The 13810-nt window shown below is 35.9% G+C and overlaps 1 protein-coding gene across 6 annotated transcripts in view; it reads right to left on the bottom strand.

Moving 5' to 3' along the window:
* LOC105465444 (ALMS1 centrosome and basal body associated protein) overlaps nt 1-13810 on the bottom strand; it is a 222632-nt gene that overhangs the window by 164974 nt on the left and 43848 nt on the right. For 4 of the 6 annotated variants that reach the window (XM_071076913.1, XM_071076915.1, XM_071076916.1 and 1 more), the window contains 4 exons: nt 13635-13752; nt 11740-12212; nt 10084-10184; nt 4310-4472 (listed from right to left, as the gene is read on the bottom strand). In XM_071076913.1, coding sequence (XP_070933014.1) covers nt 4310-4472; nt 10084-10184; nt 11740-12212; nt 13635-13752 — 855 coding nt within the window. The remainder of the gene's footprint in view (nt 1-4309; nt 4473-10083; nt 10185-11739; nt 12213-13634; nt 13753-13810) is intronic. The other 2 variants (XM_071076914.1, XM_071076918.1) reach the window with 1 other exon arrangement.

Below are 13810 nucleotides of genomic sequence, written 5' to 3'. Positions count from 1 at the left end.
TGAAAAAAAACAAACAAAGGCTTAGAGACCAGTGAGACAAGATTAAGGGTCCTGATATATGTGGATTGCGATGCAAGAGATGATAACTGGGGAAAAATGAGAATGAAGCAGAAAAAATCCTCAAAGAAATGATGGCTGAAAACTTCCCAAATTAGATAAAAGATATTAACTATACATCTGACAAGTTCAGTGAGCTCAAAGTAGAATAAGCACAGAGATCCACAGGGAGACACATTATAACCAAGATACTGAAGTGAAAGACAAAGAATGTATCTTGGAAGGGACAAGAGAAAACAAATTACATACGAGAGAACATGAATAAGGTAATAGCTGACTTCTCATCCAAAACTATGGAGGCCAGAAGATAGTGAAGAGGCATATTCAAAGTGCTGAAAAGAAAAAGACTGTCAACCAAGAATTCCAACCCCAGCAAAACTCTCTCAAAAAGATGAAATAAAAACATGCCAGATACACAAAAACAGGGAACTTGCAGATCCACCTTACAAGAATATAGAAAGTTCCAAAGGCTGAAAAACAAGTAACACCAGATAGTAGTAACATTTTCATAACAAAACAAATAGTGCTAGTAAAAATAATTACATCAGTAACTACAAAAAGATATGCTTCATTTCCTGTATTCTCTTAACTGATTTTAAAAGCAATTTGAAAATATATAAAGCAGCTGGGCATGGTGGCTTACATGTATAATCCTAGCACTTTGAGAGGCCAAGGTGGGAGGACTGCTTGAGCCCAGGAATTCGAGACCAATAATGTAGTGAGATCCCATCTCTACAAAAAAATTTTTTTGAAAAATTAGCTCACGGTAGTGGTACACACCTATGGTCCTCACGACAGAGGAGACTGAGGCAGGAGGATCACTTGAGCCCAGGTTAGAGTGAGCTATGATCATGCCACTGCAATCCAACCGGGGCAACAGAGCAAGTCCCCAACTAAAAAAAAAACCAAAACAAAAAACAAAAAACAAAAAAACTTAAAGGCATTTATACATGTGTGTGAGTAGTATGTATAATAATGACACCAAAAAAAAAAAAGAGGGAATAGAGCTATATAGGAGTAAAGTTTCTGTATCACACTAGAATTAAGTTAGTATAAATCAGAAGTATATTCTGATAAGATAAATATTATAAGCCCCAGAGTAACCACTAAGAATATAACTTAAAAAAAAAACCACCTAGAAAATCATTTAAAAAATTAAACTGAAAGTGTCATACTAGAAAATATTCACTTCATGCAATAATTAAAGAGGAACAGAGAAGAAAAAAGACACAAGACACATGAAAAACCAAATGTAAGCCAGAAAATGTGAATCCAATCACATCAATAATGACATTAAATGCAAACAGATTAAATAATCATATCACAAGGCAAAAATAATTAGATAGAATTTTATAATTAAAAACCCAAGATTTAACTATATGCTCTTTACAGCAGATACATCATTTTTTATTTAAAAAATACAAATAGGTTGAAAGTAGAGTGATTTTAAAAGATAAACCATACAAACAGCAACCATAAGAGCTGAAGTGTCTATTCTAACCTAAGACAAACAGACTTTAAAACAAAAAAAAAGTTACTCGGAATAAGGAGGAACAATTTATAACAATTAAAAGGTCAATTCTAATTAGTTGGACGTGATGGCACACGCCTACAGTCCCAGCTACTCAGGAGGCTGAGGCACAAGAGTCACTGGAACCCAGGAGGCAGAGGTTGCAGTAAGCCATGCACTGCATTTCAGCCTGGGCAACAGAACAAGACTGTCTCCAAAAAAAAAAAAAGGTCAATTCATCAGGAATATATAACAATTATAAAAATACATGGATCTAACATCATAATGTCAAAATATGTGAAGCAAATCTGAGAGAAAAAAAGGGAGAAAGACAAACAATAAGAGTTGAAGACTTCAATACCCTCCTTTTGAAAATGGAGAAAACAGTCAGAAGACCAACAAGGAAACAGAAGACTTGAACACCTAAACCCAACCCAATAGAGCTGAGAGACATCTATAGAACACACCACCTAACAACAGCAGAATACACATTCTTCTCAAGTACAAACTGTACATTCTACAGAATAAACAACATGTTAAAACATAAAATAAGCCTCAATAAAACTTAAAAAGACAAATCATACAAAGTATGTTTTCCAACCAAAATGGAATCAGGTCAAACATAATAACAGAAGGAAACTGAACAACACATTCCTAAATAACCAAAGGGTAAATGCAGAAAAATCACAATGTAAACTAGAAAATAAGTTTAGATGAACTAAAACAAAAATATAATAAGCCAAAACTTCGGGCATGCAGCTAACACAGCGGTTAGGAATTTATCAATTTTTACACATACTTGTAATAATAATAAGAAAGAGCTTAAATCAATAACCTAACTGTACACCTTAAAAAAACAGAAAAAAAGCGCAAACTAAACCCAAAGCAAATGGAATGAAGGAAAAATAATGACTAGAATGAAAAAAAATGAAACAAACATCAGAAAAGAAAAATAAAGATTAGAAAAAATAAACCAGCTTATTTGAAAAAATCAGCAAAATTGACAAAATTTAACTAGATTCACCAAAGGGAGAAAAAAAGAAGGGGAAAACTTAAGTTACTAAAATCAGGAATGAAAGAGAGGGCATTGTAGCTAACCTTACTGACTTGAAAGGGATTACATGGGAATACTATGAACAGATATATGTAAACAGACAGCCTAGCTAAATGGACAAGTTCTATTTAAGACACAAATTGCAAAAGCTGATTCATGAAAAATGTAAAATCTAAATAGACTTATGGCAAGGAAAGAGATGAAATTAGTAATTTAAAAACTTCCTACAAGAACAGCCCAGGTAGTTTCACAGTAATTTCTATTCAAAAACAATTAATACCAATCCTTTCCAAAATCTTCCAAGTGAACCTGCCACCTCAGTCTCCCAAAGTACTGAGATTACAAGCTTGAGACACTGTACCTGACCCAAAATTTTATTTACTCCGGTAATTATTATTCAATTTCTACCATCCAATCCCAGGGCTATTTAATGGATTTCATCACTCTTCAAACTGTTCCTCATTTAAATCTACTTATTCAATCTAACCAAAAATTGCCTATTCTTCTAGTGCTCTCAATAACTTATTCCCACCTCATCTAATCAACATCATAAACAAATCTCTGGTCCTTCTATTTTCTCCTAGAATAACAACTCTTCTGGCTTCTCTTTCCCTATGTAAGCTGAAACCAATAGGTGATCAACTCTTCTCTCTTTGCCTGCTGTCCTTCTACTATACCCATTCAATGTATTCCTGAACCAAGGATTGATACTGTAATTCATCATCTCCATTCCTGAGTGTTAGCAGGAAAAACAAATCAGAGATTCTGTACAGGCTGACAACATTATAAAATCATTATCACTAACTTGAGCTGACTTCTCAGAATTGCCCTCCAATCCTTTTACTTTCCCTTGGTCAGCTCCATCTCAAATTCACTTCAACACGAACTATAAGTCTTCACCAAACCACTCTCCTCAAAGCCTCTAACCTACTTCCACCACTACTCACCTCCCTCAGCAGATAATCTTGCTTTTACCTCAAAACTGATTTCTCTCAATTTCCTCTCTACAAACTTATTTGCATCCACTCTTGTCATCTTGGGCTCAATCAATTCCTTTTTCCCTTCAAGTCACACACAGGAATAAACAGATTCTAACATCAGACTCCTCCATATAATTCAGTTCTAAATATTGTCATGTAGAATGCAATGAAAAACCAAATGACTCCTCTAATAAAAGATCAGCGGATTTGTGATGGTCTGAATGTTTGTGGCCCCCCTGAAAAGTACAGGTTGAAATCCTAATCCCCAAGGTGATGAAATTAGGAGGCAGGGCTTTTGGGAAGTAATTAGATCATGAGGACACAGGCCTCATGTTTGGGATTAGTGCCCATTATAAAAATGATTCCAGAGAAACCCCTTGCCCCTTCCACCACAGCAGGGCACAGAGGAACATGTCATCTATGGCAAACAGTCCCTCAGAAGACACTGAATCTGCCAGCACTTGATCTTGGAATTGCCAGCCTCTAGAACTGCAAGAAACAAATTTCTGTTGTTTATAAGCCACACTTAAAGTATTAAGATATTTTTGTAATAGCAGTCTGAAGAGACTAAGACAGGATTTCTAAACACATCTAATCTGAAGTATAATTATTACAGATATTAAAAAATAAAAAAATTAGACCTAATAAAATATTTTTTTCACAAGGTATCCATAAGTAGGACATTTACCATCTCCTTTTTCTACATACCTGCTTTTAAATGTTTAGGAGCCTTTGGCACAGTGTCAGGAGACATTCTCAACATTCTGAGATCTGAAGAGTGATATTCCGACTCTCTTGTTAGCTTATGTGGAACAAATGAAGGCAATAAAAATGAAAAAGACTCATTAATGCCCAGATTAGAATGACCCACCTATGAAGAAATGAAGAAAATAAGATATTAATTTCAAACTTCATCTGCTAAAAATAATCCCTCATTTTTATAAAGATGAACACTGAGAAGTTACACTAGTTACTTAAGATCATAATCTCAAACCTTCTGAATTCATATATAGGTCATATCTTGTTGGGTCAACTCTGAGAAGACTCTATAAATCATCCTGAGGGCTTAGAAATCTGTTTACATAAAATATTATAGATAGTATGCCTAGAAGTGTTGTTACTCAGAAGTTTGCTCCTTATGATCATTGCAGAATTTGAACCATGGGATTATTCTTGACAAGCTCAGGTATTTCTTTTTAAGGTAGAGAGGTGCACTGTGGGCAAGAAAGAGTAAGAAGGAAAAAGAAACAGGAATATTTTCTAGAAACTCACAAATGTTTAGAAGGAAAATGAGAGTATCAAAGAACTATAACTGTGATCAGTTGCCAACAACCATAAGTCCTCAAACTTCTTAAAACAAGAGTAATGGAGACTATAAATTGGTAGTGAAGTAAAGGTTAACTGCTCAAAAAGAAGTTCCTAACGTTTTATCAGGTCACAAGTCCTTGCTAGAAAAGAAATTAGAAACCAATATTGGTGACATTAATACCTAAACATGTACAACTTTTCACCAAATTCACAGTGCACCCTCACATAAAAATATATATCAATTTTAGGTTGTCTTTATTTCCCTAAAAAGATTATTTCAGTCATATCTTCTCAGGATGAAGTCTAAAAATGTATACAAGCATGAATTTTTCTATCCTCTTTCATCAATTTTTCATGGTGTAGTAATGAACATTCTTAGGAAGCCGTGTGAAGTGTGGAAATGAATATTCCATACCTATTTCTATATCTACATCTACTGCCCATACAGGTTTCTCTAGACCAGTGCTTTTCGACTGGTGAAGATTTTGTACCCATCAAGGGACATTTGACAATGCCTGGAAACATTTTTTGCTGTCATAACTTGTGATGGGAGAGGATGTTACTAGTATCTAGTGAATAGAGGCCAGGGATGGATGCTGCAAAACATTCTACAATAAGCAGGAAACACGCCTCCCACCGTAACAAAGAATTATCCAACTCAAAATGATAATGCTGCTAAGAAGCCCTGTTCTCCACATAGCACAAAGTTCCCAGTTTTCAATTACCTCACTCCTACAGGAAACTTTTTTGAAGTACAGCCTATATATATATACACACATATATAAATACACATAAATATACATAAAGATATATGCATATATATAATATGCAGTCATGTATCACTTAATGATGTGGATATGTTCTGAGAAATGTGTTGTTAGGCAATTTTTTTGTTGTGCAAACATCACAGAGTGACATACAGAAACCTACTACTGTGTAGACTACTACGCACCTAGGCTAGTGGTCTAGCCTACTGCTTCCAGGCTACAAACCTATCAGCATGTTACTGTTCTAAATACTGTAGGCAACTGTAAAACAATGGTATTTGTGTATCTAAACATATCTAAACATAGGAAAGGTACAGTAAAAATACAGTATTTTAATCTTATGGGACTACCATCATATATGCAGTCTGTAATTAACTATCACAGTGTGGCATGACCATACATAATATATAGACACTTGTGAGAGAGTGTGTGTTTATAGTTTATAGCAGTTTTTCTTCTACAGCTTTCAAACACAGAAATAAAGAAAAATTTTGATTGCAAGCTTGACGTCAAAAAAATTTCACTATGTTAAAGTTTCAAAATACAGAACTATTAAAGTAGGTAATACCGGCCAGTTACGATGGCTCACACCTGTAATCCCAGCACTTTGGGAAGTGGAGGCGGGCAGATCACGAGGTCAGGAGATCGAGACTATCCTGGTTAACACAGTGAAACCCCGTCTCTACTAAAAATCCAAAAAATTAGCTGGGCGTGGTGGCGGGCACCTGTAGTTCAAGCTACGCAGGAGGCTGAGGCAGGAGAATGGCGTGAACCCGGGAGGTGGAGCTTGCAGTGAGCCGAGATCACGCCACTCCACTCCAGTCTGGGCAACAGCAGGAGACTCCGTCTCAAAAAAAAAAAAAAAGTAGGTAATACAAAAGAAAATGTAAAATGAAAAATATGAGAAGTATTTATTTAAGAAACCAGCAGATCTTCATTGCTAATTGAAAATGGAAAGAACCAGAAGAAAAAGAAATCAAGATTAGTTTATCTTCCCAATGTTTAATCAACAATGAAGAAAGAATGAAAGATGACCAAGAAACCAGAAAAATACTAATACCTTTCATAAAAACTCAGAAACTCTACAAGTGAGTCTAATTTTAGGAAAAATATGAGTTATTTTGCTATAGGGCAAGTTGAATTTGGGGTGATGACAACGTTCACAAGAAAACATGCAAAATAAATTAGACAGATATCAGGGTATAAAAACAGAGGTGATAATCATCCACACAGAGATAGGCAACTAGGTCTCCAAAGGTAGGGGGGTAAGAAGAGGAAAGAAATCTAAGGCTTAAATCTTAAATAATTTTTAGAGTTAAATGGCCAAAACAAGAGGTACTAAAATAGCATATTAGGCCTGGCGCGGTGGCTCACACCTGTAATCCCAGCACTTTCGGAGGCCGAGACAGGTGGATCACCTGAGATCAGGAGTTTGAGACTAGCCTGGCCAACATGGTGAAACCCCATCTCTACTAAAAATACAAAAAATTATTCAGGCATGGTGGCAGGCGCCTGTAATCCCAGCTACCTGGGAGGCTGCCGCAGAACTGCTTAAACCTAGGAGGCAGAGGGTGCAGTGAGCTGAGATCATGCCATTGCACTCCAGCCTGGATGACAAGAGCGAAACTCTGTCTCAAAAAAAAAAAAAAAAAAAAAAAAAAGCATATTAATTATGTGCTGCTACCAAGAACAAGGAGAAAGAAAAACAAAATAACAACAGAAAGTAGGAAACCACCAGAGACTCTAATAGTCTCGTTTCAGCTAAGTGAAGAGAACTAACAACCAGGAACTATATAAATGCTATATAACTTACCCCATTTAATAGTACAATACATGAGTTTGATTATTACTATTCCTATTTCCTTATGCAGATCAGGAAAGTGATCCTCCAAAGTCATTTGCTCAAGACACAAGGCTAACAAAGTAACTGAACTGGATTTTGACTCCAAATCTCTGTTCTTTTCACAGTTCCGAGCTGCATCATACATACGTGGATACCCAAATAATCATTTATGATGAGTAGATATAAAAGTGAACCAAGTAAGTATGAATGACTCTTCTGTGACAAAGATGAGGAGTGTAAGGAAGCAACCAAGGAGTAAGCAAGCCCCTGAAAGCAAGCTAAGCCACACAGAAAAAGTACTACCACATCCGGCTCCTTGCTTTTCTGATACTGACATTAAATAACTCCTAGATCTAAGACTAAGACAGATAGAGCTACAACTGAAAGACAATATAGGGAATAATAGCATCTTCCTTAGATTGAAAGATTATACTTCAGGCTATATTTAAGGACAGATTAAAATTTGGAGCAATGGTCAAAGCTAGTCTCTGCACATTAACTGAACCTATATATCTTTATTTTTAAAATACATTTTATCTACATGAAAGGTTGATATAAGTCACAAAAGTAGTATTAAAAATTTAGAACACTTTAAGAGTTGTTACTTTGTTTCTCATTGTTATTGAATGCAACTTTAGGCAATCTCCTTCAAAACCTCTACTCTTGCCAAAATAACGCAAAATCTTAACCTTAGTTTCATCAAGAATAGTTAAAATTCTGGGGTGGGGGGACGGGGGACAGTTTATGGTATGGTGGTTAAGTACATAGACATGGTTAGTTTCAAACACTGGTTCCCCCAATTGCTGAATAATGATAAGCAAGTTCTTAAATCCTCTAAGTCTCAATAGTAAAATAGGGATGATAATAATCTCTAACAATTCTATTTGACAGAATTGACAGAGGACAAAAATGAATTGATACATACATGTAACTTCTTAGCACAGTACTTGAGCACAAAGTGTTAACTATCATTTTCATCCCCACTGTTATCAGATTAAAATTAAAGAATGCCTAGTTTAGAATACTGAAGAAAATAAAACTAACCTAGTGATTCTGTGTTAAAAAAATTTTAATAAATGTAATAAATTATAAATAAAAATTCATCATAGTATCTTTGTTCATTTTCTACCAACAATCTGAACCTAAAGGTCTAAATGTGGGTGTAACCCAAACTAATAGAGCTTTACAAAAATATACCAATCTTATACATAGGAAAACAGGAAAAGAGAAATAACATTAAGTACATCAGTATTTTATCTAACTGTATTTAATAACAGGATATGAGGATATATCACAAGGAAGTAGGGCCCACCTTGGGACTTAACAGTACCAGACAACAAAAGAGGATATTCATTCAACAGGACCAGAGGAACATTAATGCCAAGGGATCCAAAGATCCAAGCAAATAAAAGCCTTCTATAAAAGAATGACACAGGGAGGGGAACATCACACACTGGGGCCTGTCTGCGGGTAGGGGGTTAGGGGAGGGATAGCATTAGGAGAAATACCTAATGTAGATGACAGGTTGATGGGTACAGCAAACCACCATGGCACGTGTACACCTATGTAACAAACCTGCACTTTCTACACACGTGCCCCAGAACTTAAAAAAAAAAAAAAAAAAGGCTGACATAAAATTTTTATGACACCTTAGAGTTGCCAGTTTCTAGTATACACACAATGGTAATAATGACATAAATAGGGAGAGGGAAGGGGACATGTATATACATTAGTGTGTTGCTCATTTGGGAAGGAGACACTTCCCTTTGGAGAGGCACTGGCCAGTTTGGACATTAAGCACTTCATTATCCTTCCTGGTCAAACATGGGTCTTAAAACTTTCAAGACACCTCTGAAGTCAAGTCTTTCAGGAGCTTCTAAAAAGAAATACTTAAATATTCCAGGGACTGTTTCAAGGCTTGTACATTGAAGACCAGAGGGAAACATTCAAAGTACAAGCTTCTGAATGTTCCCATGAATAACTCTAATCTTAACACTGTCTAAAGACTATTGCTGGCACAACTAGGAAGAGTTAGGTTGCCTCAATATGAAAGGCCTGGAGCCCCAGGGGATGGCCTTTTCCAAGACACCCCAGAACTAAGTCTTACAGTCTACGAAACATAAACATTTCTTTTATACCAACCTCTAATGGAACATATTCCTGGATATCAGATAAAGAACAGGTACAAGTTACAAGCTGGTAATGAAAGATATAATTTTTCAAATAAAATATTTTCAAATAAAATTTGAAATTTTTTCAAATAAAATATTCCTCTCCCCACCCAGAAAAAATGTCAAATAGAAAAACTTACAGGCTTTTCAAAATTGCTTTCCTTCTCAGATGGTAGTTGTAAAGTAGGCTGCCAGTGCAGGGAACTGTCATGCATCTCTAGATCATCATGAAAATTCTCTAAAGCTGCTAGCTCAACGTACTCACCAGTCAAATCACATCGGTCATGTACCCAGGAAACAGTAAAAAGTAAAATAAACACAAACAATACCATTTCCTGAAACAATACTGAAAAAGGCCATGTTTCTTACAACTATCATTTTATTGTGTCTCACCTTTCTTTGTAGTTCAGTAATTCTTTCACTGCACACAACAGCGTTTTCATTTAGGCCATCCAGAGTAATGATGTCAGACTCAGCCTTCCCCTGCAGGCCCTCTACAAAATAGGAGTCATTTTGCATAATTGTATGTATAGTAAAACTAGACTCAGCTCCCACAGGCCAAGGAATTTCACCTTGGCCTATATCAGCTTTCAGCAATGTCTCTTGGGCGACTGCAATTAATGATGCATCACTGGTCAATGGTAAAAGCACCTTGTGACTTTGCATCACATGCCACCAAGTTTGCTGAAAAGCTGCTTCCTATAGCTGCAGGTGGACCTTTAATGGTATTACTATAGTTAACATCCTTACCCAAATTAAAGTCTGAGTAATCTGCAACTTCTTCAAAGGTTGGCTGCTTTAAATCTTGTAAAACCAAAGAATCTGAAGTTAATACTTTCACATGATAAATAACATCTGAAGATCCTACCTTCTCTGCAAGGTCAAGAGAAGGAACAGACTGTATCTTCCCAAAGGGAAGAAATGGTTCATTGCTTATATCACACTGAAATAAAGTGGACTGTGTTTTGCCAAGACCAACAGTCTGGTTGTAAGATTTTTCACTCAAAGAAGCACATGACTTAAGCTCTGGAATAACACAAAGTGGCTTAATGAACATTTTCTGAACAGCATTAGGAGGTGATTTTAAATTTGGATGCCAGTATAGGAAGCTATCATTATCATCCTTTATATGCAACAATGGTTTTGAAGCTGCTGGTTCAAACACCCCAGGAGTAGACTGATAGCATGTACGTTTAAGCCTATCAAATAAAGAGTTTTCATCTTTATAATTTAATGGAGAAAGATCTGGATTTTTTGGTTCTCTCTCTTGGCTGTCATCTGTTAAATATTTATTGATGTCAGCTTGGATGTCATTTACTGTACTCTCTTTCTTAGAAGGCTCAATAGAGGCAATAACTGCCTCAAAGGCTATATTTTCAGTAGCATCAATGTTTTTCTCACCAAAAAGAGAAGTTCCCTTTTGGTTTCTTTCCTCTTGAAAATACAGTTGTTCTGATGTCTCATCCAAGTTGGATATAACAGTCTGAAGAGGACCACCAGAAGCCTCCATTTTAGAGGTATCATGTTCCCTGGAGAGTACATGTGTTTCTGAAACTTTTACAGAATTATCAGGAGCTATAACATTCCTAATACACTTTATTCCTGAGGATCTGGGTTGCACTTCTGAAGATAAATTATTTCTAGTCTCTGTTAGTTCAAAACATTGAGATGATTCTTTCTGTAAACCTTCTTCATTTCCTTCATAACCCTCCAAAGAATCCGTCTTTTGTTTCACCTCAATCTCAGCTGGAGCCCTTAAATAAACATTCTCAAAATAATGACTATCAGAAGTCAAGGGAACCCCTTTTCCTCTTTTTTCCAACAAACAACACAAGAAAGAATATGACATTTTATTATTATAATGAGCAGCAACTTCACATGGAAAGGAAACACAGTCCTTACTGATTACACATGTTTCTGGGTGGTGCAAAGTTCCCTCTTTGTTCCATGGCACATAGGAAAAGGGGACACTAAAACTGTAACTTCCCTTGGAAATTTTATTTTTATCAATTGTGTCAGATGAATCTGAAAAAGAATCAGGGTACTTACTGGTTAAATATGTTTCTGTCTGCTTAGGTGAAGCTTCCTGTTTCCAATACTGCCCATATGAATAAGCAGCATCAAAATGGTCACTTCTTTCAGTAGCTATGTTTTCATCGGTTATGTCAGATAAACTTGTAACTGAAACTTGATCTTTATCAGCTAAATTGGTTTCAGGCTGCTGTGTATCTTTTCGTGTCTTCCATGACATATATGAACAAAGATCATCATAACTATCACAGTCTTTGGGAATTTTCAGTTCATCAACAGACGAAATAGTCTCTTCATTATTCCCTTGTTCAGAAGGTAAAAAAGGGCACTGAGACCCAACAGTTGTGCTCCCTATAAGTGGGTGCTGAGATACACTAAAGCAACTGCTTGCTAAGTCTGAAGCTACTTCTGCAGTAGCCTGGAATAAAGCTTCACTAACTTCCGATGGTCGAGAAGACCATTCAGTATCTTCAGACTTATCAGGAATTCCCCTGAAAATATACAGTTAAAAATAAATAAATAACACATTAAAAACATTTAATTTTTAAGTACTAACACGAAAATACATATGTCACTAAAATCAAGTTTATTTGAAAAGTGCATTGAAAAACAAAGCTCTCCTAATTTCAGACTCCTTTAAGATGGTTAATGACTGAACAAAAAAATTCTTTTTAACCAAAAGGTGAACTACCACCCTACAACCCTGATATTATCTCAGGCTTCTCCTAAAACAATAGACACAGAATGTGATTTTCATAATGATGCCCACCATGATTTTTCATTTAAACTTCATTAATTTTTTTACTAGTCGTCATTTATTGTGCTCTTGAAAACTATGCAAGGCCAGGCACAATGGCTCACACCTGTGATCCTAGCACTTTGGATCACCTGAAGCCCAGGAGTTCCAGACAAGCCGTGGCAATATGGCAAGACCCTATCTCTACAAAAAAATTAAAAATTCGCTGGGCATGGTGGCACATGCCTGTAGTACTAGCTATTGTGAAGGCTAAGGCAGGAGGATTGCTTGAGCCTAGAAGTTAGAGGTTACAGTGAGCCATGATGGCACCACTGCACTCCAGCCTGGGCAACAGAGCAAGACTCCATCTAGATAGATTTAAAAAAAAAAAAAGAGAAAGAAACCACTCAAGAAGTGATCTATTCCCAAAACACAACAGTAACTTAATCATTAGTTGATGATCTAAAAATGTGTACAGATCACTTTTCATAAAAGTGATATAAGGTAATATATAAGGACAGAGGTTACTTTTTACTTTCTAAACATCTATAGTTTTTAATTTAAGGTGGGTTTTCTTTTCAGTTCTAGAAGAGGAAAACATATTCTTGAATAATTCCAAATATGTTTTGAAAATTCCAGACTTTCTCCCATTATGACTATTCTAAAGGACATGAATTTGGAGTATCTGTTAATTTGGATAAGTCTGTTCATAAAAATCTTCTTACTTCATACTCACATCTCCTATAAGGTAAGGAGAGCTAACTAGTCTCATTCAATAACAGCTGAACAAAATGAGAGTGCCAAACAAGTTAGTGACCTAGAAATAAATGCTTTTTGCAGAATAAGGGTGACAGGGAGGAGAGAGATGATGAGCAGCAGATGGGGAGGTTTATGAGAAGGAAAATCCAGTGTGTCTTCTAAATTAAAATATACCTGAAATGCCTGAATACATTAGGAATTATTTTTAAATAAACTACTGTCGTCTAGTTCATCTCTACACGTTACTCTGCCAAATTAATATGCATCAAGTCCTAGTACAGGACTTTGTTACCTTCAGAGTGTGTCCTAAGAGTATCTAAGCCCCACCTCAAAGTACCACCTTAGCCTGAAGTCACTAATATTAGTAACAACATAGAACAAGAAAGGAGAAAGGTTACATGCAAATAAATCATCCTACCTCAGAGGTGCAAAACTTAGTTCACTTTGATGAAATAAAGAATCAGACGCAAATTCTTGGTCTTGTGTCAAACAGGTCAGCAAAGGCAAATCAGGAGAAGCAAAGCTATCTTGTATGACTGCAAAGTTTCAAATATAAAAATGCTGAGTAATGCTGAAAATTGATTATTTACTTAC

Source organism: Macaca nemestrina, chromosome 13 (genome assembly GCF_043159975.1).
Source record: "Macaca nemestrina isolate mMacNem1 chromosome 13, mMacNem.hap1, whole genome shotgun sequence".
NCBI classification, from domain to species: domain Eukaryota; kingdom Metazoa; phylum Chordata; class Mammalia; order Primates; family Cercopithecidae; genus Macaca; species Macaca nemestrina.
The sequence above is the reverse complement of the archived record's forward strand: the minus strand, read 5'-3'. Positions and strand labels throughout refer to the sequence as shown.